General features: G+C 40.2%; 1 protein-coding gene across 6 annotated transcripts in view; it reads left to right on the top strand.

The window, feature by feature from the left end:
- Positions 1–27594, top strand: part of EXOC4 (exocyst complex component 4) — an 831013-nt gene that overhangs the window by 625380 nt on the left and 178039 nt on the right. For all 6 annotated transcript variants that reach the window (XM_003420870.4, XM_064289703.1, XM_010600447.3 and 3 more), the window contains one exon: positions 15170–15306. In XM_003420870.4, the coding sequence (XP_003420918.1) occupies positions 15170–15306 (137 nt within the window). The remainder of the gene's footprint in view (positions 1–15169; positions 15307–27594) is intronic.

The following is a 27594-nucleotide window of genomic DNA, read 5'->3' as shown; positions in this document are numbered from 1 at the left end:
TGGTTAGCAGCTGTAGTGCTTACCCACTATGCCACCAGGGTTTCCTTTCTTGTATAAGTAAATTCAAATACTCTATCTTTAGTAATGGTTCTGTATGGAGTTTGGTTCAAAGAGATCCTTGGTATCTTTCAAATATTAAAGGGCAAGAGCTGTGTAGCTTGGACTTATGCTTCCGTCTTCATTTCCTGCCTTGGACTGGACCATTAATTTGGGAAACCTCCAATGTCAGTATCTTCAGGTCATTCCCCTTGGGCCAGACTTCACAGAGAAAGTTAATCTGCTGTCTGGAGATCGAAGGCTTGATGGCAGCATCCAAGAAAACAAATGGAAGAGGGTGGAAGAGAGCTGGGGATTCTCGGTATCCAGCATGCATAAATTTACTTAACTCCACTGTTTTCTTCCACTCTTAATTGCCCTCCCAGTCCATGATGTCCCCACTCCAAGAGACTAAGCCTTCACGTTTTGGCCAGGGTGCAGGAGAAACTGTTGGCCAGTAGGGGAAGGGAACTGGGAGTCTGACTACTTCTTAGATAGACTTTTAATTAGTCCTTGTATTAACCACCCCTCCCCTTTTGACCCCACATCCACATGTAGCTGGAGCTGTCGGGAATTTGCAGTTAGATTGGGTTGTTTCTCAGTTTTCCCTACTACTGACATAGGAGTCCATTTTCTTGAATCTCTAAAGGTGTTGCTACTGTCATCTGCTTTCCAGCTTCCAAAATTGTGTTATGTTTGTCTCCCTCCTGTTCTTCTTACCGTCATAGGTTGTTTTTTTTTTTTTTTCTAACCTGGAAGTAAGTTCTCCCCTAAATACATCTTTCACATTCCTGCGTCTGTGCTTACCCATATGGCCCTGACTCTGCCTGGAGGAATATAGAATACCCATACCCCTCTTCACTGTCTACGCATACCGTAAAGGCCCAATTTTTCTACGCACCCTCCCTAAAGCCCCAGCTCAGATTCTGACTTGTCTGTAAACCATTCCAGAGTATCCCAGGCTAACAGCTTTGTTTCCTCATTACAATTACAAAAGTGAGAGCTGTATTAAGTAACTTCTAATTCAGCCTACAGCCCGCCACCTGGGACATGGAAGCTCGCTTAGCTTTTGACCTAAGATGCCCTACTGTGTTGGGTTGCCAGTTATAATTTTATGTTCAGGGATCAATTAGCAAAACAACCATTATTTGGCAGTTTGAAGTCACAAGGTGGATCTTGCAGTAATATTTCAGTTTGACAAACATTTGATAAGTGTTTTATACATAAAATTCTATATTGTGCTATACCTAGTAGTGGTTATATAAAAAGCTGAAGGTAAGAATTTTAAACATGCATTCCTTTGTTAGTGCATGAATTTCCAAATATGACTAGAATCTTGAGCAGTGTAGAAAAAGGCAGAAAGTTTTCCATACAAACATAGTTTTTTTTCCCCATTGCTTCCTCCCCCCTTCCTATATCCCTTTATACTCAAGTGACAGGAATCTCACCAATAGTTACCTCATGGAACAGATATATTGGAAACTCATTTAATGAAAAAAATACTGAATGTGATTTTACTAGTCTATGATTGATTCTGGGGAAACCTTGGTAAGTAAAACAGGCTTTCTCCAAAGATTGCTAGCTCCCTGCGACAAGTGACTTCTCCCTGTCCATGCAGATTTTTCTTGGTGACATTTCCAGCTATGTGTATAAGTGGTATTTGTTAAATTCCTGAATTTTATTATTTCTTTACCATTTGTCATTATTGCTCACCTAAGGCCTGTTATCTCACGAAACGTCCTCTGCTCTTTCGTAACCCATTTGTTTCTCGTGAGTAATGTGTCTACATAGACCAGAGACAGAAGATTCAGGACCTCGCTTGGGGAGTGTGAGGATGGGTGGCAAGGTTCAGCAGCATCTTTCCTTTGCCCCTCATGGCCTGTAAAATGTTAGAGAATACAGCCTCAGCTTTTCTCCAAACTTACCTTCTCAAATTCTCTTCTTTCACACTTGACCTTTTTCTCTATCAGGCTAGAGTGCATATGCCCTTTTGCATAAGCTCTGGCATTTTTGTTTGTCTTCCCCTCTACGCATTTATTTCCTGGCCATGCTGAATTTGGGATGGTGTGAAGATCAGGCCCCTAGATCACCGTTCATCCACTTATTCGAGAATAGGTGTGTTTGGGTAGTTGTACTTGGGGGAGGTGTGCAGAAGCTGACAGCTCCAGGCTCACCAGAGCCAATCGTTGAATTTTCAGGAATGTTGGGAGCCAGTTATTAAGCACAGCCATTGCTAAACATTAAATTCTGTTATATTAAAATCAAAGGTAATAAGCACTCAACTTCATCACCTCTTGGTTATTTCACTATGGCTATTACCTGTGCTCTTGAGGTGACTTGTGTCTGTGGTGGATGCTGGTACCAATGCTTATTACTACGTGTGTTGCTGAGCATATCCTCCCAACTCCACATTTGGTGGCATCATTTTGGGAGCTTGAAATTGGCTGTGATGGGAGTATTTACACTACGGAAATCAGCAAACACTACAAATCAGGACTCCCCCATCTCTCTGGAGAGCTGGTTGTCAGACGTTTACCAGCACACCACAAGTCACACTCTTCTCTTCTACCCTGGCCAACATTCCAGGCACCAGTGACCTCGAGTCACACCAGTTACCATTTATCCTCAAGATGGCAAAGCTCTTCTCCTAAGGTGGCTGTGCCACCTTACGTCTCCTTGCCCCACAGCCTAGTGAACTGCAAGCCCAGATTTTCTGATGAATTCATAGCCACTCCTAGGCTGCCCCTCCCTCTGTCCTCCTCACCCCCAGCCATTCAGTCATTAACTTCTCTCTCCCTCTATTTTCCACCTCCCTCTCTTCCTCCTCTACCTCCTTCCTCTCCCTCTACCAGTAATTAAAAACAAGGGGTCTAGAGCCAGACTGACTGGTTTTGAATCTGGCTCTACCATTTATTAGTAGTATTAAAAAAAAAAAAAAAAAAATTTTTTTTTTTTTTACCTTGGGCTAATTATTGAACTTTTTTTGCCTCAGTTTTATCATCTGTAAAATGGAGATGATAACAGTTTCTACCTCACAGAGTTACTATGATGATTCAATGAGTTCACACTTTAAAAAGCACATAGAATAATGCTTGGACTATAACAATCAGTATATGCATATTTATATAATAAAATAAGCATCTACAGTTGTAATTCAGCTGTTTGTCTACAGGCCCGTTACGTGATAGACAGTTCAAGACAGAAGGGAGAACAGTAATGGAAAACATGAAAATAAAAGAAGAACAATGACCTAGGGTTGTAACACAGGAACAGTAACTCTAGAGAACTGGGAAAAGGGTTAGTTAAATGAACTGAAGGAAGGAGAGAGCTGAGGAAGGGAGCCAAATAAATCAGAGGAAAAAAACAGTTACATTTCAGAATAAGCTGCTAAAATTAATATATATATATATAATGTAAACATTTTATATTTTATTTCAAATCCATATACCACGAAACTGAAGTTGTATTTTTATAAATGCATAGAAAATTCCCATTTTGATTTTAGCAATTAAACCAATTTTGAACCTCATTCTCAGCAGAAATTTGCTTGTCACGTATTGAAGATACTTTGACTCCATCAAATTTGTATTGAATGAGAGCCATGAAGACACAGCGAGAGATGTGTGTCTGTATCTGTGGGAAATGCAAGCCCAGGAGTCCAACCACTCATTTGTCTGACCATCTGGAAATCTCTAGTGATCTAAGCACTTAATTTCACCCTCATTTTTAGAACAAAAGGGAGACAATCAAAGAAGAAAATGGGCGGCAGGGACATTCTACTTTTCATTAAAAAAAAAAAATCTTAGCGATAAAAGGAGCAGAGGGTTTAAAAGAAAAAAATGAGAAACCATTAAAATGATTTGAATATCCTGTATTTTGCAGTGAGCTCTATTGTTTTCAGTTGCATGGGAACTGCGGTAATTTTATGAATCATTAGAGTTTCCTTTCCAAATTATATCTGCATGTTCTTAGTGCCTCCAGGTCACCCAAAGGAAGAGGCTGTTGAACAATTTCACGATTTCATTTAGTAATTCCGAGTTTTGCGTTTAAAGTAATTTTTATACTTAACCCAAAGATATAATCAGGACAACTGAATCTCTGCATAGTTAATTTCTCCTATTTTTTTTTAAAACCTGAGCCTGTCTTTGTTCTCATCTGTCATCTAGTGAGAGACTCTAGAAAATATGAAGCCCCAGTTTGTTAGAATGGTCACTTCCCACATCAAAGCAAAAACCTACTAAAGTTTGAGACAGTCACAGCAGTGGAGCATTGCCCTTTGGCATAGCGACTACAAACCATGCAGCCTGTTAATGGTACCAAAGACATACCTCCTATGGCCGTGGTTTCCAAAGGCCAGTCCACCAACCTGGGCCAGCCAGTCTAAAATGTGCTTCACAAAAAAGGTCAATGTAGTGGGTAATGTGTGTGTGTGTGTGTGTGTGTGTGTGTGTGTGTGTAGGAGTGTGTGCATGTGTCTGAGAGAGAATGAGTGTGCATGTATATGTGTCTGTGAATGTGTGTGTATGTGTTTGAGAGAAAGAATGTGTGTGTGTGTGAGAGAGAGAGAGAGGCAATGAGAAGGAGGAAGGGAGGGAGGATTTTCAACTTTACTTTCTTGGTAAGGACTATCTTTATTTTCTAATATTCTTTCCTCTATTTTTTGTATTAAAATATTCATACTTTTATGAAAACACTGGTATTGTAGATGATCAATTTCTGTTTTGTTTTGTTTTAAGCATCCTTACCTGGCGAAATAAAAAGTTGGACCTATGTTGGTCCAGTGTGGTTTTTTACACCCTGATAGGTGAAATCAGGAAGATTTTTGGAAATTATTGTTCGTTCTAAGTGTGGGCTCTATCTTTCCCAGTGGTGTAGAAGTTTCCTGTGTGAAAAGATTGTCCTAGAAAGAAATATGTCGAAGCTTCAGGATTCTGATTTTCGACCACTAACTGTTCCTGGGCTCAGGAGAAAGATGCTTCCCTGTGCAGTGTGTGGGTGGTTCTGTCACTGTTCCCTTCGCACAGGCTTTGGCAGGAGGCCATTGAGTTTAGCCCACCAGCATGTGTTGTGGTGATTTCCAATCTCATTTAAACCTCTCTCTTCATAATGTGCTATTGTAACGAAAATCACGAAAAAAGATGAGTGTGAATGACTCATCTCAACCTGGAAGATGAGCTAAAGCCCAAGTTCACTTTCTAAGTTCCTGGCCTGCTTCAGGTCACCCCTTGTTAATGAAGAATATCACACACCTTGCAAGTGAAGAAAGAGAGTAACTCGTTCAGTACCCCAAAGTTAGCCGGTGCTAGAACCATGTTTGGGGCCCAGGTCTACTGTTTTCTAGTCATTTAAGTTTTGCCCAGTAGCACATATTGTTTTGCTCAGTATGGAAAGGTCATATAGCAGTTAAATTTACTCCTGGAGTGAGCTAGAATGCTCAGTTTACAATAAAAATGCTCAGTTTACAATAGCCAGTTTTATTTCAAGTAAGAGCTACTTTGGAAAACCCATTAGTGCTCAGATGTTATGGCAGTCCCAGTATGAGGGATACCTGAGCTGTTCTCTACCCTTGAACAAATTTCCCCTTGCGTGTGCACACTTGCATGCTTGCTCAAATCCTTTCCCCCCCCCAAACAGTTCCATATGTTCTGTTTTTCTGGAAGCCAAGCTCCCTGTTCATTCTCCTCCACAGAGGGCCCCGGATCTCACCTTGAAGGTGCAGGAGTAACTGAGGCTGACAGGATTTGTAGAGAAACTTGTCAGCGTAATTGATTATTATATGGTGAGCAGGTGAGCCTGCGCAGAGTGGAACAAACGTGGAACAAACGTGCACGTAGCATACGTTTCCCACGGGTGCGCCGCACTTCCTCCTTTGACATGCTGATTTATGTATTTATAATGCAGCCCTAATGAATCGTGCCCTGTCCTGGGTCCCCCGAGCCTCCTGCTGAGCAGACCCTGCCTCTGCTAGCAAAAAGGATGGTAAAGATTTTGCTCTCTGCATCTTGGGGTTTGTTTGTTCCTTGGCCCCGAGGGGAGTGATCGAGGACACATAATCATTAAAAGGACAAAATAATCCCGCAAAATGCATGAATAACACCATTACTCTAAGAGAGGGGTTTCTGCGACTGCAGATGTTTTGTGACATGACAGAAACCAGCCGGACAGGAATGAGAATCTGAGAAATGCGAAGAAATGAAAGCATTTCAAACCTCCTTTGGTGTCAACTTGATGTTCTGGGATTCTTTGAACATCTCTTCTTAAGTGTTAGACCCATTCCTTGAAACTGTTGTAAGTGTTAGACTTGCTATAAAATAGGGACAATAATGACTGCTCTGCTTTCTCACAAGCTGTTGGGGTATTGACTGAGATATTTGCCAAGTACTCTAAGTTCTCAGGAAGGAGGGAGTTAGAAAGTGTTCTGGTGATGTTGTTAGCAGGGCCTGGAAAATTATGCTCAAGCATAATTTCACAAAGAGAAATTTAAGACAGGTTGAACTATGAATCTGAGCCTGCATGACAGTCTTATGTCCTTGTTGTTTATCCTGTTGTCTTGGGTGTCAGTTCTGGGTGAAAGAAGAGGCCACAGTATCAGGAAAGTGGGAAGAGAAAGGGGCTCTTGCTGGCTTCATAGTGGGCATGAGGAGTCTCTTGGCTGCTGGCATTGGCATGGCCTGTGCCCCCAGAAGGCTGGTCATACAGAACAGCCTACAGGCCAGCAGGAGAAGACGATCCTCATTTGTTATCCTGACTCCATCCCATCTACTTGCTGAGCCTACTAACACCCTCCTTTTCACTGCCAATGGTTCCAAACGAATGTCTCACTTCCTTACCACACACCCCCTTCTCAGCTTCCAGTAAACCTGGTTTTGGTCTCACCAGCCCTACCATTGAAGCTTCAGTCTGAAAGTCACCATAAACTTCTTCCACAATCAGTCCTCATTCAACTTGACCTTGACCGTGCTGCCTAGAGAGATTAACTCACTGCTGATGTGTTTGTTTTTACTAGAAGAAACAAAAAAAATAGTGGTTACAAGATAGGCTCTGGATTGAGGCTGCATGGATTCAAATCCTGGCTGGCACTACAACTTTCTGGTCGTGTGACCTTGAACAGCTCTTTGACCTCTTGATACTTCAGTTTCCTCAACTGTAAAATGGGGGTAATAACAGTACCTACCTTACATGTGGTGAAATAAGATTCATAGGGAGTTAAATAAAGTCATCCATGTAAAGTCCTTAGACTTGCATATAGCATACTTATTATAATGTTCTCGTTTGTTTTTTCATCTCTTCTAAACTATAAACCGTAATTTCCTGCCTCATAGAGATTACAGGGAAATCCTGGTGGTATAGTGGTTAAGAGTTCGGCTGCTAACCAAAAGGTCGGCAGTTCAAATCCAACAGGTCCTCCTTGGAAACCCTGTGGAGGCAGTTCTGTTCTGTCCTCCAGGGTCTCTAGAGTCACCATGAGTCAGACTCGATGGCAATAGATTTGTTTTTGGGGGGAGTTTACAGTTTAGAAGAGATGAGTAAACCAGAAGATGATAATGTTCTCAGAGCCGAGCATAGTGTTAGGAATGACAGAAGCTTGGCGCGTAGTCGGTGCTTAATAGATATTGGATAGATTGACAGGTGGATAATAGGTAGCTGCTTCTAACTTTCACATATGCATCACATAATGTAAATGGTGTTTATATTTATATACAGGTGTACAAAAATAAGAGAAAAGACGAGAGTACTCTGGGGTATTTTACCTTGGTCAATCAAGTCAGCTGGGAGTTAGAATTTGGTTATCTTTGTGTCTGTTCTCTATAAGCTTACCTATACTGGTTGCTTTTTATGCCTTTTCGATTCAAAATTTTTCTTTTCATGTGTAACCTATAAGCTGCAAAGTGGTTTGCACATCATACATAATGTTCTGTTTCATACTGTATTGCATCAGGAGACATGAGAGCTGGCTTCCTAACATCAGCAGTGCTAAGATTGACCCCTGGACAAGGATTGAAACCATCTGGTCCCTCTGTCGTATAGTCAGGGTTTCCCTGTGGGACCGGAAAGTGATCTGGGTGTGTAACTTTGGCACAGCACAGAAGTTCATTTGCCTGTCCACTTTCATCTGTTTGTTTTAGAACCAGTTGATAATCTTTACCTGCATCGTTATTTTATTAGGAGCTAGAAAATGGTTTTCCAATTCTGTCATTCTTCTACAGTCCTTGGGTGGTGTTCTTGCCATAAATTAGAGCTCTCCCTCCTTGGTAATCCTGGAATGCAGCTCCTCCTGGAAAGACAAGAGCAAATGCCTAATTCTTTCTCCTGACTTACCAGTGTTCACAGAAGAATTTAGTTTGATAGCCACCTCAGATGGTGACAGGTGAGTTTCTTCTGACTTTATTCATGGAATTTTATAAATTTAATAAACAGTCATTACAGTGATTTATTCTTTTTGATCTCTGTTCATCAGCTTGGACCAGCGGGAGTTAGAAGGCCTGGATTCTTAAACTAGCTCTGTACCTTTGACAGGCCCTTTGTAGTTTGCTGCGGTTCCTTTTCTTTTTTAAAACCAGAGAATTGGACAGTGGATGCAAAAGTTGCTTTCACCTCTAGAATTAGGACTCCGAGATGCCCCCTCCTCGTCTCTCCACTGTTTCTCTCCAGCAGCAGGAGGGAACCCTCAGCCTTCCACACGCTTAACCTAACTGATGGCATCTTCAAAGATCCTATTTCCAAACAAGGCTTCATTCCCATGCAGTGGGGGCTAGGACTTGAACACAAATCTTAGAGGGACACAATCCAATCTGTAACAGTGTTTGTAACAGGTGGACCTAATCTGGCATGAGTGTTGGGGGGAGTCTTCCTGCAGAAAGAACTTCTGAGCTGAGACCTGAATGATGGAAAGTGTGCTAGGAGACAAGGACAGGGGTCGGAGCATTGCAGGCAGGTGCTGAGGCCTTGTGATGGGAATGAAGTACAGAAGGAGGCCCATGGAGCTGGATTCCACAGAAGCAAGGGGGGGAATGGTAGGAGATGTCACAAAGGCCACCTGGAGCACATGGGGCCTACTGAGTAAAAACCTGTAAGGTGGGGAGAGACATAATCAGACATCATTTCACAGTTTTTCTTTTCATGTCAAACCTACGGACTATAAAGTGCGCAAATCTTAAGTGCAAGGAATTTTTGCTTATGTGTATAGTATTCTTGTAACCACTACCCAATCAAGACATTTCTAGTGCCTGGAAGTTCCTCTCCTTCTCAATCAGGACCCAGCCTCTCCAAGGGAACCACTATACTGACCTCGGACCTCTATTAACCAGAGAGTAGTTTGGCCTATTTTTGAACTGCATATAAATGAAATCACACAGTGTACACTCTTTGGTGCCTGCCTGCTTTCACTCAGCATGTCTGTGAGATCCACCCGTGTTGCTGCATGTAGCTCATCACTTCCCATTGCTGTGTAGTATCCTATTGTGTGAATATGCCACAGTTTACTTGCACATTCAACTGGTGGTGGACATGAGCCTTGCTTTCATTCTCTGGCAGTTACAACTGCTATGACTATTCTTTCAGGGGACACAAGCACTCATTTCTGAGGGACATGAAACTTTTTAAAAGCCAACTCTGCTTGCAGGGTGGGCGATGGTTGGAGAAGGGCTAAAGTGGCAGCCCTTCAGGCCCCAGCTCCTGAGCGTGTGGTCTTTTACCAGCTGGCTTGTTCAAAAGCAGCAGACTCAGAACATTGTAAATATCACGTAGACCAATACATGGATTAAGAAACCAAAAGGGGGTTTCGTTTATGGCTTCTGTCATTACTGTCATTGTAGTAGTTAGTGTCATTGTTTGCAGCCAACTGCATCTGATAGTAGTTGGTGTGACAAGCTCTACTGTCTTGTAGTTGAATATGTCCCAACACACAGGGCTGTACTGTCATCATCAAACATTAGTGAAGCCCTGGCTCTGCAGTGACTTATGTGCTGGAGGGGCAGAGGGGCAGTCCTGAGGTGATGGGCAGACTTACCCTGTGTTTTCTTGAAAATTCTTTCCAAAGGAGTTTCTAGAACCCCAAGTCCTTTGTAGCATGTCTGAACCATCCCTGCTCCAGGGGCTAAGACACACATACAGAGACTGTGTTTTTCCAAACTGAAAGGGGCTTACTGTGGGGTTTTTTTGCCCTCCAATTTGTGAATGTATTTCTGTTTCTTAAAACTTTAAAAATAGCACATTTAGTTGTTCATATAATGGATTGCCGTTACAGAAAAAAAATGCGATCAGGTGATATTAGTAGTATTTTTATAAAAAAATCTAAGACCCTCAGTTACAATAAATGTTCAGTCCTTAACACCATGGGGATTAAGACACAGAAATACAGGAATAAGAGTTCCTGGGTGGTGCAAACAATTGACCTGCTTGGCTGCTAACAAAAGTTGGTAGTTTGAGTCTACCCCGAGGTATCTCGAAAGAAAGTCCTGGCAGTTTATTTCCCCCAAATCAGCCACTGAAAACCCCATGGAGCACAGTTCTACTGACACACATGGGGCCTCCATGAGTTCAGGTTGACTCCTTGGCAGCCGATTTGGTTGTTTTTGTTTTGTGTGTGTTTATTTAATGTAGTAATGAGGCTGTAGTCTGATTCCACCTGACTACATCAGGCATATGTCCCACTACTTTGCATTATAATTATACTCTAAGTCTGTCTTTTCATCTGTTCTGAATGCACTGTGCACATGCATTAATCCATATAATAAACATTTATTGAGCACCTGTGATATGCTACATACCCTGCTAGGTGGCAGGGATAGGAAGACAACACTGATCAAAAGAGATTACAATCTAGTAGAGTCAACAATGGAGTGAGCCAGTGGTCAGCATACCCTGTATATACCTCTGCTGAGATTACGCCAGGGTGTTCTGATAGCAGAGAAAAGGGCAGATAACCCTTGAGCCGACTTCAGATAACTCTTCAAGGGCGAGCAGCATCAGCCTGGAAGGGCATTCCAGGGACAGAGAACAGAATACACAAAAGCAGAAAGGCAGGCGTTCACCTGGATAGTCAAGGAATACCTAGTCGTTTAGCGTGGTTGCAGCCAGCATGGACATGCTCAGTGGAGCTGAAGAGAAGGCTACAGAGGTAGGCAGGAACCAGAGGCTTGGCATGTGGGGAAGGGTGTGGACTGAGAGGTAAGAGACCTGAGTTCTCACTCTGTTTCTACTAGTACCTCCCTGTGTGCCCTCAGGCATGCCATCTAACTGTATTGGGCCTTGGTGCTCATGGGTGTAACCAGATAACAGGGGAGATGTTCCCAAACCATGTTCTGGGTAACACCATTCCAGTAGGTGTCACAAGATGTGAAACATGTTTTCTTTGCTTCAATAAATTATAGGAAGATTGAAAACCATATACATCTCTTTGATATTCACAATGACACCGGCATATTAAAAGTCTCCGAAGAAACCCCTTCAGCTTTTGTTAACTCAGCATTTTCCCAATTCTTTGGACATTTTCTGTAATATTGATATTAATATTAGGATGCAGAGCCCCATTTGGGGAAATAGTAGATAAAGTCTCAAAGGTCTGATCATCTTAATTAATTCACTAAGCTTTTTTAAAGTTTGGAAGCAAAGAACTGGTTTTTATACACCCAATTCTTACTTTAGTTTTCAGGGTGTTTTTTTTTTTAACTTGTATCAGCTGTCCTGGATTTTTCTCCACCTTGGGTGTTTTTCTCATTTTCATGTCATGGCAGACTTTATTACCTGGTACTAAGTTCCAAGAAATGTGAATTGAGTTGTGTCTAAACAAATATCATTTGTGATGTGTGTAATAGAAATTATAATGAATAAAATTCTGGGTTTTACTTATTATGAAGTTGAAATAGGCAGCATTTGCAAATCTTAAAATTAACAATGACTCAAGAAAATCATTTGCAGTGCCCAAGAGATCAAATAAACACAAACAGGATCGACCTTGTTAGAAATTTGACATTTTCAACATTTATGTGTCAGAGCCTCTGATTTGGAAATTGTTATAAATTCTTGAAAAATGGAAACTTTTTTCCCCTGTAGAAATACCCATCATTTGCCAAACCAGTGTCATTTTCCTTGAAGAGAATGTCGTGATTGATTATCCAGAGTGCCACCATGACAAGGTAAACCAACCAAATAGCTGGAAGATTGTATGTAATCATACAGCATCACACAGGCTCTGGGCTGAGTGTAGCCATTAGAATTAAGCCATGGCCTTCTGATCATTCCATGCCTGGAAGCTCTGTTCACCCCCAAAACCTTTACCTCTGGGGGCTATACAAAGGGATTTGCAGCCACCTCCCCTTCACACGCCATCCACACAGTTCTCCTCGACCTAAAGTGCTGTGCCAAAGACAGACCAAACCGAATCCCCCCAGAGAAATTTCAAATTGCAGGGATGTCTACGGTTAACATCCCTTACATACACGACATGCAGAGAGAGTTTTATTTTTGCGTCTTTGCATTATTAGTATTGTTTCTTTCGATATCAGTATCGTTCTGAAAATCCGGAGCAATTAGAAACAAGTAGGGTAGGGAAAGAATGGGAAAATGGCAAAGAAAAAAAGAATGCAGATCCCACGTTTGAGAAACAGATTGTCTAACCAGGGAGATCAGACACACCGGAGATGACTGTGGAAATGACGTAGTATCCGCTTGTATAAAAGCACTAGTGCACAAATTGAATCTACAAGCAATGGGCGTTAGTGGGGTATGGTGGCGATCAAATTATCCTTGGTCATCAGAGGGCTAAATTGGGTCATAAAAAAGGAACGGGCTACCCAAACCTACCCCAGAGATGGTTATCAATAGCATATAGGGAAGAGAACCAGGCCCTTTTCCCCAGCAATCAGCTGTCTCCCCACGCTCACCTCCTCTGTGGTGGTGTAGACTTGAGCAGACGCTGTTAGGATGGCCGAACTGCGCTCTCCTTTATTAATTACCATTCACATGTTGTGGGAGAGCTGTGTTCTGAATCAGGGTGAGGATTTTAGACTCTTTTTAGGAGCTTGGGGACATGTAGCGGAGCAGAATCAATTCCTGTCACTCACACACGAACACGGGCTTATGGATCAGGGTAAAGCCGCAGTGCTTTAATCTTAAAATCAATACAGAAAAGGAAGTTGAACTTGTGGGGATTCTGTGGAGAATGTAATTTGGGCTCCTATGAGGTTTGCCTTACAGAACATAACTGTTCCTTCCTTTCCGGATTATTTTCTGGGAGAGGAGAGGAAAGGAAAAGAGAGGGAAAGAAAGCAAGAAACCTCTGCAACCAGGTAGTCATGCTAAGCAAGTGTGACAACTCAGAGCAAGAGCCAGTCTCCTCCCGTGGTAAGAAAAGCTGTATATGTTTATCTGTCCTTTTTTATTTTTAGAAGGAAAAAAAAAAACAAAACCTAAGCCCCACACCCCATAGTCCATATTTAAGCATAACAGAAATGCCACTGATGCCGTATGGGTCACTGTCAGACTGGAAAACACTTTTTTAAATGTTTGCTTCTATGGCTACCATTTCCTGTGTAATTTTCTATAAATTTGTACTGAGCAAACCAGTTATTGACCAAAGGATTCCAAGGTGCTAGACATGTGATTAAGACTTAGCCCAGTGTAATTCTGCACCTTTTGAAAGAGGCACGAGCTAAGGTTTAAACAGCCCAGTCTTTTCTCAGTCGCAGGTTGGGATTTTACTGAATATACCTCTTTTCAGATATGACACTGATTCACTGCACAGTATTATATCTCTAGCTGTAAGATGGGCTTATTATTTTTTCCCTTTGATATTTAATTCTGGTTTTTGTTTTTCTAACATGTGATGAAAATACACGCAGCAAAACATTCACCAATTCAACAATTTTTCCACTTGCAAATCCGTGGCATTAATTCGTCTTCAAGTTGTGCAACCATTCTTGCTATCCTCTTCCAAATTATTCTACCGCCATTAACAGAAACTCTGTGCTCCCTAAGCAAAAACTCTCCCTTTTCCATAGTCTTTGGTTTCTGTATATTTACTTATCTCATGTAAATGAGGTCATACAGTGTTTGTCCTTTTTTGACCAAGTTATTTCACTCAGCATAATGTTTTCAAGGTTCATCCATGTTATGGCGTGTGTCAGGACTTCATTTCTCTTTAAGGCTGACTAGTATTCCATTGTGTGTATAAACCACATTTTATTTATCCATTCATCTGCTGATGGACATTTCAGTGCTTTCCACATTTTGGCTATTGTGAAAAGTGCTGCAGTGAACACTGGCATACAGTTAATTTAGTTTTAAAATATGTCTGATTCTACTTGGATCTTGCTTCTACAGTGTAACAATAATAGGAAATGTATGACCTAATGAGGAAATAATCGGGCTGTGGGTAGGAGAACTCAGGTTTCACTCAGAGGCAGAATGGTGCAGTTAAAAGAGCAAAGACAGGGAGTCCTTCCTTTGGTCACTTCATCTCTCTAAGCCTGTTTCCTCATCTTTAAACCAGGGGTGATTATAGGATCCACCTGATTGTAGGGCTGCTGAGAAGATTAAACGAGATAAAGCTTGTAGAGTGCTTAGCATTGTACCTGGCACTTGAAAGAAACCAATAAATATTTATTATAATCATGATTAATATGTGAGGCTTAAGTGAAATAGCATATGTTGTGTATGTGAAAACATTCTACAAGTTGTAAGGCACAATACAAATGTTAGTCTTTGTCGTTCCTAATAGATTGATGGTTTTGAAACTTTTAAAATAAATCATCGAAGGCTTCTGCTTTGTGGTACCTGTCAGAGGTCCCAAATCTCAAAGTACAGCCCTTGAAGTAATAAATCAGGCTCCAGTTTTCTTTCTTAAAAGCCACAGAGATGTCTTGTGGGTGCCAAGAATCCCATGAAATCAGTTTGAAAATCCCTAGCCTATGTCCTTCCACAAAAAGCGCTTTCTCAGGTCTTTGAAAGACCTGAACTCTGAAAGATAACCATTGTTTTGTTGTTGTCTTTAGTTAATATTTTTAAATATCGGAACCTCCCAGGAAAAACTCAAGCATCTTAAACCATTTCACCCTTTCACTTGTCCTTCCTTGTCCTACACATTACTGCATAAAGTATCTCATCAGTGTCCTCTCTTTTTGTTTTTGTCCAGAGCACAATCATTGTGGAGAAGACAGTCCAAGACCTCATGAACTTGATGCACGACTTGAGTGCATATTCAGATCAATTCCTCAACATGGTGTGTGTCAAGCTCCAGGAATACAAGGATACCTGCACTGCGGCCTACAGGTAGATCTTCTGTTAAGAGCTGCATACTTGAGAACCCAATGTTTGTTCTGGTTGATGATACTGCCTTCGTCGCCTAACTTCCACCATTATAGAAAGGGAGTATCATCAAGTTTGTCAATGGGCATAATGAGAACGTGGGCCACAGAAATAGTCTTCTAGGTCCTATGCAGTCATACCGACAGAAAGAACAAAAGGAACGAAGGGACAGAGCCATTTATGATGGCCATTGGGTAGTTCTGATGTGTCAGCCTTGATTTTCATGAAAGCCTAGAATTGTAGGCTTTGTCTTCCTCGAGGAAATTCCAGGTCTTGATTCATCCATCTTATGATTCTAAAAGATCTTTAGAATAAAGCATTTTCAAACCTTTAGTTACTCTTAAAAGTCTTATAACAGCATTTCTTCTTAGCTCTTAAAAACATGCTTCTCTTGATGTTTGATCTATAGCCGTCCTACTGTCACAAAAGGACAGTTACTCATGTTTTCAACATCAGTGGAAATGAAAGCCATTGTTATGAACTTGAAAACCTTTAGTTATCCCTCTGATTTCTTTTCTCTGGGTTCAGAAATCTCCCTGGGCTTGTGGAAAAGATCATAGCACTTCTCACAGAAAGCTAATAATAGGAACAAATTATGGCCTGGTTGACAAGACTTGAAACAATTAGGGAAGGAAATAATGTATAATAAAATACCAAATTATATGCAATGTATAATTAGAGATAGGCAAAGTGTAATATATCATCAGTGCTACTTGTACAATACAGGATGTAAGGGCAGGAACACAATAGGAGTGAGAGGAAGGATGGTTGGAGTCAGGAAAGATTCCACAGAAGGTAAGATGAGTGCTGGACCTTATTAATGACAGATGGGGTTTATGGAGGTGGAGAGAATAAACAGTGACATTGCAGCATGAAGAGGAAGCATGAAGGTTGTTGTTGTTGTTGTTATATGCCATCAAGTCGGTTCTGACTTATAGCGACCCTATGTAGCACAGAATGAAACACTTGCCCGGTCGTATGCCACCCTTACAATCTTTGTTGTGCCATCGTTGCAGCCACTGTGTCAGTCCATCTCATTGAGGGTCTTCCTCTTTCCACTGACCCGGTACTTTACCAAGCATTATGTCCTTCTACAGGGACTGATCCCTCCTGACAAACATGTCCAAAGTATGTAAGACGTAGTCTCTCCATCCTTGCTTCAAAGGAGCATTCTGGTCCTACTGCTTCCAAGACAGACTTGTTCATTCTTTTGGCAGTCCATGGTATATTTAGTATTCTTCACCAACACCACAATTCAAAGGCATCAGTTCTTCTTAGGTATTTATATTATTCAGTGTTTATGTTCGATATTTATAGAGGAGACAATGGAGAGAAAATTTTGCTGAAATAGAGTTCCTAGTAGGAGATACTATTGAACAAGAAGAGTAAAACCAAATAACGAAGGGTCTTAAACAAGACTGGACTCAAAAGGTTGGATTGGAAGTTTAGTGGGCAATGAGTTTAAGATAATGGTGATAGAATAATTTGGAAAAGGATCGTGACAATGATAGCACAACTTGAAGAATGTAACTAATGTCACTGAATTGTACATATAGAAATTGTTGAAATGGTGTATCTTTGGCTGTGTATGTACTTTCGCCAAAATAAAAAAGTATATAAGACTTGGAAATGGAGATTTTATATAGTAGATAGTAAAGAATCATTACAAGTGAGGCAGGAAGCCATGTTAAGGGAAGATTCACCTGGCAGGGGACCACAACATGGATTAATGCTTAACCTCCCTCATTCAGCAATTGGTAGTATTTACCAACATTTACATGAGTCTATTAATAAAGAAAAAAAAATCATCTCAGTAAGCAATGCACTCCAAATAATATTTACTTTTTTATTCAATAATTATTTAATTATTTAGCTTATGCTAAAAAAAAAATTATCTCTCCACTTAAAAATCTCAGAAGACAACTAGAAGGACCCCAGAGGTCATGGTCCCCAGACCTTCTGTTAGCCTAAGACTGGAACCATTCCCAAAGCCAACTCTTCAGACAGGAATTGGGCTGGACTATAGGATAGAAAATGATACTGATGAAGAGTGAGCTTCTTGGCTCAAGTAGACACATGAGACTATGTGGGCAGTTCTTGTCTGGAGGTGAGATGAGAAGGCAGACAGGGACCGGAGCTGGTTGAATGGACACGGGGAATACAGGGTGGAGAGGAGGAGTGTGCTGTCTCATTAGGGGGAGAGCAACTAGGAATACATAGCAAGGTGTTATAAATTTTTGTATGAGAGACTGACTTGATTTGTAAACTTTCACTTAAAGCACAATGAAAAAAAAAAAAGGAAAAAAAATCTTGGAAGGAAAATACCATTTTTCAAAATTCTTTTAAGATACCCAAATAAAAATTTTAAAAGCCACAGTTCATGGTTAGTTGAATATGAGTGGAATTACTGGGCTATAGAGCATTACGTTTTCAATTTTGTAAAACCAAACTCCAAAGTCACATCTATTAAATGAGAATTGAATGACATACTTTAGATATTAAAACTTAAATATAAAAAAATCTTTTTAATCAATTGCATTTTAAACAATAACATTACATTTTAAATTTATTTTATGTTTATGTTTCCCATTTGCTGAACTTTAAGTTTTTTTTTTTTTAAAGCAGATCATTGCCTTCTTTATTGTTTGTTTATGGGCACCCAACAATGTCTAACAAATATTAATACTAACAAATATTAATTATAATGGAGATGTTGTGTCACCTGTTCAAGATGAAGTAAAGGAGACCCTAAAATCTAAGCCCTGCCCCCCATGAATATTAATGTATTATTGTTGTCCTTATTTGGAAAGAAATCTTTTAAGTTCACGTAGCTTGACACTTTATCTATTGTAGGAAATCTTGCCATCATCGTTTCTGACAGGAGGCTTTCCTATCAGTGTGTCAAGTGATTGGAAGGTCACCTCATCCACAAAGCAGACTTGCTCTTTGTTGAAGAGTTCTCATCAGAAAACTTTTTCCTATATTGAAGTGATACTCCCTTCTCCATTAGGCATAGCCCTTTTTTTTTCCGGAGTGATTTCAGATCATTTCAATCCTTTTTATACCTGAAAACCCTTCAAGTATGTGAAGAGAGCTAAGATGGCCCATTTAGTCTTCATTTCCCCCCACTACACTGACCTTTCCTAGTTTTTGGAATGTCCTAGGTCTGTAGACCATCCCAGACTTGCTTCTCTGTTGCCCATTAGCTTGGCAGTGTTCACCTTAAAAAGGAGTATCCCAAACTGAGCCTGGTGTTCCCCGGGTGTTCTGAGTAATCAGCAGAAGCCTTGCCCTGCGTCTGTCAGATCCAAGACACAGTGTGAGTGTGTGGGGATGAAGTCAACCCACCATCACAGGTCCTGCCTTCAATGAGTTTACATTCCTGGTGGAGCACAGAAAGGGAAACAGGTGACAAAGAGATAGGACATGGATGTCTACAGTATTAATTTGTGACAGAAAATACAGTAATATAGGTAAAGATGACAAGCCAGGAGGAAGAAATTGTGTAAGGAGGACAGGAAAGGCTTGCCGAAGGATATAAACTAGGCCTTGAAGAATGAGTAGGATTTCAACAGACTTGAGGCCGACTCGAAGGCAGTGGATTTGGTTTGTGTTTTTTTTTTTTTTTCCTTGTGAGGAAATCACTGGAGCCACGTCAGGGAGGTGAGGAAAGGTAGGATAAGGAAGAGAGAGTGGTGCGTGTCCACATTTAAGAAAGGATGCCTGGGGCCAAACTGGAGGATCTTAAATGCCAGGATCAAGGAACTTGACCTTTTTCACTTAGGTAGTAGGGAGCTGCCTAAGATGCATAAGCAGGAGAACCAGGTGCAGAGGTGTGCTACAGGGAGATTTATCTGAGCTTTGTGGAAGGTGGGTTAGAAAGTAGGAGTGTAGAGGCAGAAGGGAGAGAGAGAATGAGTGCCCGATTTCGGGGAGAGGCATAGAAAATGGAGGGGAATGGACACATTCAAGGAGATAAGACTTGACCGCTGGTTGACTGTCAGGTGTCGGGAAATGTAAGAAGACGAACTAGTTCGTATTAAACCATATCTTTTCTATGCTGTATCTGTAGTGATTTTTTTAAAACTTAAATTCAAGATGTTGCATTTACCCATTACATTTAGCGTTTTCATTTTTAGCTTATCATTTCAGTCCATTGAGATATTTTTAAATCCTAATTCTGTCATCAAAAAATCTTAGCTGTTCCTCCAAATTCCATGTCATGCTCAACTTTATAAGTAATCTTTTAGTATCTTGATTTGTGTCATTGAAGAAAATGTTCAATAGGACAGCACTAAGATGAAAAATTTTGGCCATACCTCTTGAGACTTCCTTTCGTATCAATACCCAAATATTAACTCATTAATTCAAAAGTTCATGTATCTTTCTATGAACTTGGGCTTTAGTTTAAGAGCAGATCCTGGAGCTGAAGTTGGATGCCAGCTTTTCCACCTACTTGTTATATGACCTTGAAATATTACTAAACGTCTCTTTGCTTTATTTTCGTCATCTGCAGAAAAGGGTAATAACAGCCCTTCACTCATAGGGTTGTTTTGAAAATTAAATGAGTTAATTCATGTGATCATTGAGAACTGTTTTGGGTACATAGTAAGTTCCCCAGAAATGATTAGTTGGTATTTTGATGATGATGGCAATTATTACGATCACCTTTACCATCACCTATGATAATACCCCCTGTGTTTCACCGCCCGCTCTGTAAGAGACTTTGTCGTATTTCTTTATGGTGTCCTCCCAGTCCTGTTCCTTTTAATGCAGCTAACCCTCCCACCTACCTCCCCAAGCTGTGCATGTACAAGTCAGCTATGGACACCACCAAGTATTTTCAGGCATCCCTCCACCCCTGTACCTTTAGGATCCATTGCTTCTTGATCTGCCCAATGTTTCCTTAAGAGCGCTCGTCTGCACCAGCTTTGAAATTAGCCTTGTAAACAAAATGAAGACAACCAACAACTAGAAACCCTGGTGGTATAGTGGTTAAGAGCTATGGCTGCTAACCAAAAGGTCAACAGTTTAAATCCACCAGGTACTCCTGTGAAACCGTGGCCATTCTACTCTGTCCTATAGGGTTGCTGTGTGTTGGAATTGACTCAAAGGCAACAAGTTTGGTATTTTTTGGTTAGTTAGCCCAATCAGAAAAGGAACCAAGTCATGTGAGATCTTCCTGGCTCCTGTAAGTACCACTTTCTAATTGCTCACCAGCCATTTTTGATAACCTGTTCTAAAATTTTTCCCGTAATTCCAAACTTACCTAATTTCTCCACTGTACTTCCCTTTCTTTTATGAACATCTAGGCATTTGCTCTCAGGCATTTGTCCCTGTCTTCCAGGATGCCTCCAACATTTTCAGAAGTGGTCCTGTGAGCCTACATTTTGAATTTTAGTACTCTAAGATTCTTGCCTAAATTTATGTCAAAACATTCTTTAACAGTAATGGTGGGCATAGATGATCACTCCTTCCTTAAAATTTTTTACTTAGTTGCTAAGATCTCATTCATTCATTCAACTAATATGTAAAAGGGCTTGTGGATTTGTGGAAAAGTGAACAAAAAAGACAAAAACCCTGCTCTCATAGGGTTTACAATCTGTTGTGGATGGGAGAGAGGAGATATACAATAAATAATACGATAAATGTTATATACCAAAAAAAACCCTGTTACCGACGAGCGGTGACCTACAGGGCAGAGTAGAACTACCCCCTAGAGTTTCCAAGGAGTGGCTGGTGGATTTGAACTGCCGACCTTTATGGTTACCAGCTATAGCTTGCCATAGCTCTTAACCACTACACCACCAGGGCTCCAAATGTTATATAGAATACATGTATATAGTAATATAAATATAGAATAATATAATAAACATAATATAGAATATGCTGTATAGAACCTTAAGAGGTAAAAAGTTCTCTGGAGAAAAGGAATGAAGCAGGGTAAGTAGCAGCAGTACATTGATAGGGAACTGCCAGAAATTTAAGCCAGATTCAGAAGAGGACAGGGAATGAGGAACATAATGGCTGATGCCAGATGGATCCTGGCTGAAAGCAGAGAATGCCAGAAAGATGTTTACCTGTGTTTTATTGACTGTGCAAAGGCATTCAACTGTGTGGATCATAACAAATTGTAGATAACATTGTGAAGAATGGGAATTCTTGAGAACTTAATTGTGCTCGAGCAAAACCTGTACATAGACCAAGGGCAGTTGTTCCAACAGAACAAGTGGATACTGTGTGGTTTAAAGTCAGGAAAGGTGTGCATCAGGGTTGTATTCTTTCACCACACTTATTCAATCTGTATGCTGAGCAAAATAATCTGAGAATCTGGACTATGTGGAGAAGAACATGGCGTTAGGATTGGAGGAAGAGTCATTAACAACCTCCAATATGCAGATGACACAATCTTGCTTGTTGAAAGTGAAAAGGACTTGAAGCACTTACTGATGAAGATTAAAGACTGCAGCCTTCAGTATGGATTATACCTCAACATAAAGATAGCAAAAATGCTCACAACTGGGCCAGTAAGCAACATCATAATAAACGGAGAAAAGATTGAAGTTGTCAAGGATTTCATTTTACTTGGATCCATAACATCCATGGAATCATTGGGCAAATCTGCTGTAAAAGACCTCTTTAAAGTGTTAAAAAGCAAAGATGTCACTTTAAAGACTAAGGTGTGGAATCGGGGAGCCGGAGCCAAGATGGCAGAATAGAGGCTTCCAGCGAGCCGTCTTTACAGCAAAGACCCAAAAAAACAAGTGAAATGAGTATATTTATGACAAGGTAGGAGCCCTGAGCATCAAAGGCAAGCTTAGAAAACGAACTGAGGGGCAGGGAGAGGAAGAGATGGTTTAGAAGCAGAGAGGAATTACCGGACCTGAATTGCGAGAAGCCCTCCGGCACCATTCCCGGAGCCACAGCAGTGGGCTGGTACTAGCGTTCGGCTGCAGTTTCATCAGGGAGAAGCAGCCAGCCACACAGGCTCCTCACACCTCCAGAACCAGAGAAGAAAGGTGCTCTCAGCAAAAGCTAAGTACTTGTGTATATTTTACCACGCCCCCCTACCCCCAAGCCAGCTTCAGCGGCTGAATTCCCTGGCCCTGAGATAGGCACTGTTGACCATCTAGAGACATCCTCCCAGCCTTGGAGAAGGAATAAATTTGCAATTGGGGGAAAAGATAATTTGCCAGCTCCACTAACCAGGGGAGCTCAGGACAGAAGCGGCTCCTGTCCAGGCATAAACGGTCCGTGGACTTTAAGTAACTTTCCCCTCTGCAAGGGCCTGTGTGGGCCTATTTCAGGAGAATAGGCCCTTGTTTGCAGACTCCAACCATGTCAGCTGTGCGGTGGAGAGGTGGGTGTTTGATGTTTGACATTGTTTTGCCTATTAAGCAGGGTCTTTACCTACCCGCATCAGGGGCCTAAGGACTGCTAGCTCCACTCAGGTTACCCAGCCACCCACGACAGGGGTCCAAGGATAACTGGTACCTCCCAGTCCTTACAACCAAAAACATTGGGTGCCCATGGTCCATCTGCAGAACCCACCCACCTGTATGCTCTAGGGAGCAGGGACACGCTTTCTTCAGAGACACATGGGGGACGATTCTCAGCCCCCGACCTTGTTCAGAGTGTGCCCCCTCCTGCAACCAGATACTGGTACCTACACCAACCACCCCTGCCCCTCTAAGACTAAGAAAAGTGAATGGACTCCTAGACTGATATACCGGATAACAATTCTAGCCATCTGGGGACAGAACATCAGAATTCCAAAGGTGAAAATCATCAAGCTAGCTAACTCAAGCAATCCATTTGGATATATCAAAACAAAACAAAGCAAGAAGCTACGACACAGTAAGCGGACATAAACTAATACAATAACTTATACATGGCTCAGAGACAACAATCAATATCAAGTCACATAAAGAAACAGACCGTAATAGCCTCAACAAGCTCTCGAAACAAAGAATCGAGAGACCTTCTAGATGAAAGTGCATTCCTGGAATTACCAGAGGCAGAATACAAAAGATAAATATACAGAATCCTTTAAGACATCAGGAAGAAAATGAGGCAATACACAGGACAAGCCAAGGAACACACAGATAAAGCAATTGAAGAAATTCAAAAGGTTATTCAGGAACACAATGAAAAATTTAATGAGCTGGAAAAATCCATAGACAGACAGCAATCAGAAATTCAAAAAGATTAACAATAAAATTACAGAAGCAGGCAACTGAGTAGAAAGCCAGAGGAGCAGAATTGAGCAAGTAGAAGGCAAAACTTCTGAACTTGAAGATAAAGCACTTAGCACTAATATATATGAAGAAAAATCAGACAAAATAATTAAAAACAATGATGAAACCTTAAGAATCATGTGGAACTGTATCAAGAGAAATAACCTACAAGTGATTGGAATACCAGAACAGGGAGAGTTAACAAAACAACAGAGAATTGTTAAAGATTTGTTGGTGGAAAACTTCCCTGATATCGTGAAAGATGAGAAGATATCTATCCAAGATGGTCATTGAACTCCACATAAGTTAGATGTTAAAAGAAAGTCACCAAGACATAATCAAACTTGCCGAAACTGAAGATAAAGAGAGAATTTTAAGGGCAGCTAGGGATAAACAAAAAGTCACCTACAAAGGAGACCCAATAAGAATAAACTCGGTCTACTCGGCAGAAATTGTGCAGGTGAGAAAGCAATGGGATGACTTATATAAAAAATTGAAGGAAAAAAATTGCTAGCCAAGAATCATATATCCACCAAAACTGTCTCTCAAGTGTGAAGGTAAAATTAGACATTTCCAGATAAACAGAAGTTCAGGGAATTCGTAAAAACCGAACCAAAACTACAAGAAATACTAAAGGGAGTTCTTTGGTTAGAAAATCAATATCAGGAATGAACCCAATCAGAAGTCAACGCAGACAGGGAAATAAAAAAAAATAAATCAAGATTAAAAAAACACTCAAAACAGAATAACAGTGATATTATTATGTAAAAGAAGACAACGTTAAAACAATAAAGAGGGACTAGGAAATGTAGTCATGGATCTTCCGTATGGAGAGGAAGATGCGGTCATACAAAGAAATAAAAGTTAGGTTTAAATTTAGAAAAATAGGGGTAAATAATAAGGTAATCACAAAGGAGACAAACTATCCTACTCATCAAAATAAAATACAAGAAAAAAATAGAGACTCAGCAGAAACAAAATCAACAACAACGAATACGAGGAAAGGACAAATATATAAATATAATCTACACAGCACATAAAATTAAGCAGGAAAAAGAAACTGTCAACAACACGCAAAAAAAGACATCCAAACGATAGCACTAAATTCATACCTATCCATAATTACGCTGAATGTAAATGGACTAAATGCACTAATAAAGACACAGAGAGTGGCAGAATGGATTAAAAAACACAATCAGTCTATATGCTGCCTACAAGAGACACACCATAGACTTAGAGACACAAACAAACTAGAACTCAAAGGATGGAAAAAAACATATTAAGGAAACAACAATCAAAAAAGAGCAGAAGTGGCAATATTTTCTGACAAAATAGACTTTAAAGTTAAATCCATCGTAAAGGTTAAGGAAGGACACTATATAATGATTAAAGGGACAGTATACCAAGAAGATATAACCATAATAAATATTTATGTACCCAATGACAGGGCTGCAAGATACATAAAACAAAATTTACCAGCATTGAAAAGTGAGATAGCTTCACAATAATAGTAGGAGACTTCAACACACCACTTTTGCTGAAGGACAGGACATCCAGAAAGAAGCTCAATAAAGGCACGGAAGATCTAAATACCACAATAAACCAACTTGACCTCATAGACATATACAGAACAGTCTACACAACACCAACCAAGTATACTTTCTTTTCTAGTGCACATGGAACATTCTCTAGGATAGACCACACATTAGGTCATAAAGCAAGCCTTAGCAGAATCCAAAACATTGAAATATTACAAAGAATCTTCTCTGACCATAAGGCCATAAAAGTGGAAATCAATAACAGGAAAAGCAGGGAAAAGAAATCAAACACTTGGAAACTGAACAATACCCTGCTCATAAAAGACTGGATTATAGAAGACATTAAGGATGGAATAAAGACATTCGTAGAATCCAATGAGAATGAAAACACTTCCTATCAGAACCTTTGGGACACAGCGAAAGCAGTACTCAGAGGCCAATTTATATCAATAAATGCACACATCCAAAAAGAAGAAAGGGCCAAAACCAAAGAATTATCCCTACAACCTGAACAAACAGAAAGAGAGCAACAAAAGAAACACTCAGGCACCAGAAGAAAACAAATAATAAAAATTAGAGCTGAATTAAATGAAATAGAAAACAGAAAAACAATTGAAACGATTAACAAGACCAAAAGCTGGTTCTTTGAAAAAAATCAGCAAAATTGATAAACCATTGGCCAAACTGACAAAAGAAAAACAGAAGAAGCAGCAAATAACCCAAAGAAGAAATGAGATGGGCAATATTTCAACAGACCCAACTGAAATTAAAAGAATCATATCAGATTACAATGAAAAATTGTACTCTAACAAATTTGAAAACCTAGAAGAAATGGATGAATTCCTAGAAACACATTACCTACCTAAACTAACACAAACAGAACAACTAAGTAGACCCATAACAAAAGAAGAGATTGAAAAGGTAATCAAAAAACTCCCAACAAAAAAAAACAGCCCTGGCCCAGAAGGCTTCGCTGCAGAGTTCTACCAGAGAAGAGTTAACACCACTACTACTAAAGGTATTTCAAAGCATAGAAAAGGATGGAATACTCCCAAACTCATTCTGTGAAGCCAGCATATCCCTGATACCAAAACCAGGTAAAGATACCACAAAAAAAGAAAATTGCAGACCTATATCCCTCATGAACTTAGATGCAAAAATCCTCAACAAAATTCTAGCCAATAGAATTCAACAGCATATCAAAAAAAATAATTCACCATGACCAAGTGGGATTCATACCAGGTATGTAGGAGTGGTTCAACATTAGAAAACAATTAATGTAATCCACCATATAAATAAAACAAAAGACAAGAATCACATGATTTTATCAATTGATGCGGAAAAGCTATTTGACAAAGTTCAACACCCATTCATGATAAAAACTCTCAGGAAAATAGGAATAGAAGGAAAATTCCTCAACATAATAAAGGGCATTTATACAAAGCCAACAGCCAACATCATCCTAAATGGAGAGAGCCTGAAAGCATTCTCCTTGAGATCAGGAACCAGGCAAGGATGACCTTTATCACCGCTCTTATTCAACGTTGTGCTCCAGGTCCTAACCAGAGCAATTAGGCTAGGTAAAGAAATAAAGGGCATCCAGATTAGCAATGAAGAAGTAAAATTATCTCTATTTGCAAATGACATGATCTCATACACAGAAAACCATAAGGAATCCTCTCGAAACTACTGAAACGAATAGAAGAGTTCAGCAAAGTATCGGGATACAAGATAAACATACAAAAATCAGTTGGATTCCTCTACACCAACACAAAAAACATCGAAGAGGAAATCACCACATCAATACCATTTACAGTAGCCCCCAAGAAGATAAAATACTTAGGAATAAATCTTACCAGAGATGTGAAAGGCTTATACAAAGAAAACTACAAAACACTTTTGCAAGAAACCAAAAGACACCTACGTAAGTGGAAAAACATACCTTTCTCATAGATAGGAAGACTTAACATTATAAAAATGTCTATTCTACCAAAAGCAATCTATACATTTAATGCAGTTCCGATCCAAATTCCAACGACATTCTTTAATGAGATAGAGAAACAAATCACCAACTTCATATGCAAGGGAAAGAGGCCCCGGATAAGTAAAGCATTACTGAAAAAGAAAAGCAAAGGGGGAGGCCTTACCCTACCTGATTTGAGAACCTTTTATACCGCCACAGTAGCCAAAACAGCCTGGTACTGGTACAACAACAGATACATAGATGAATGGAACAGAATTGAGAATCCAGACAAAATCCATCCACATATGAGCAGATGATATTTGACAAAGGCCCCAAAACAGTTAATGGGGAAAAGACAGTCTTTTTAACAAATGGTGCTGGCATAACTGAATATCCATCTGCGAAAAAAATGAAACAAGACCCATACCTCACCCCATGCACAAAAACGAGCTCAAAATGTATCAAAGACCTAAAATATAAAATCTAAAATGATAAAGATCATGGAAGAAGAAAT

This window comes from Loxodonta africana, chromosome 8, assembly GCF_030014295.1.
Source record: "Loxodonta africana isolate mLoxAfr1 chromosome 8, mLoxAfr1.hap2, whole genome shotgun sequence".
Taxonomy (NCBI): domain Eukaryota; kingdom Metazoa; phylum Chordata; class Mammalia; order Proboscidea; family Elephantidae; genus Loxodonta; species Loxodonta africana.
This window is presented reverse-complemented; position numbering and strand designations above follow the sequence as displayed.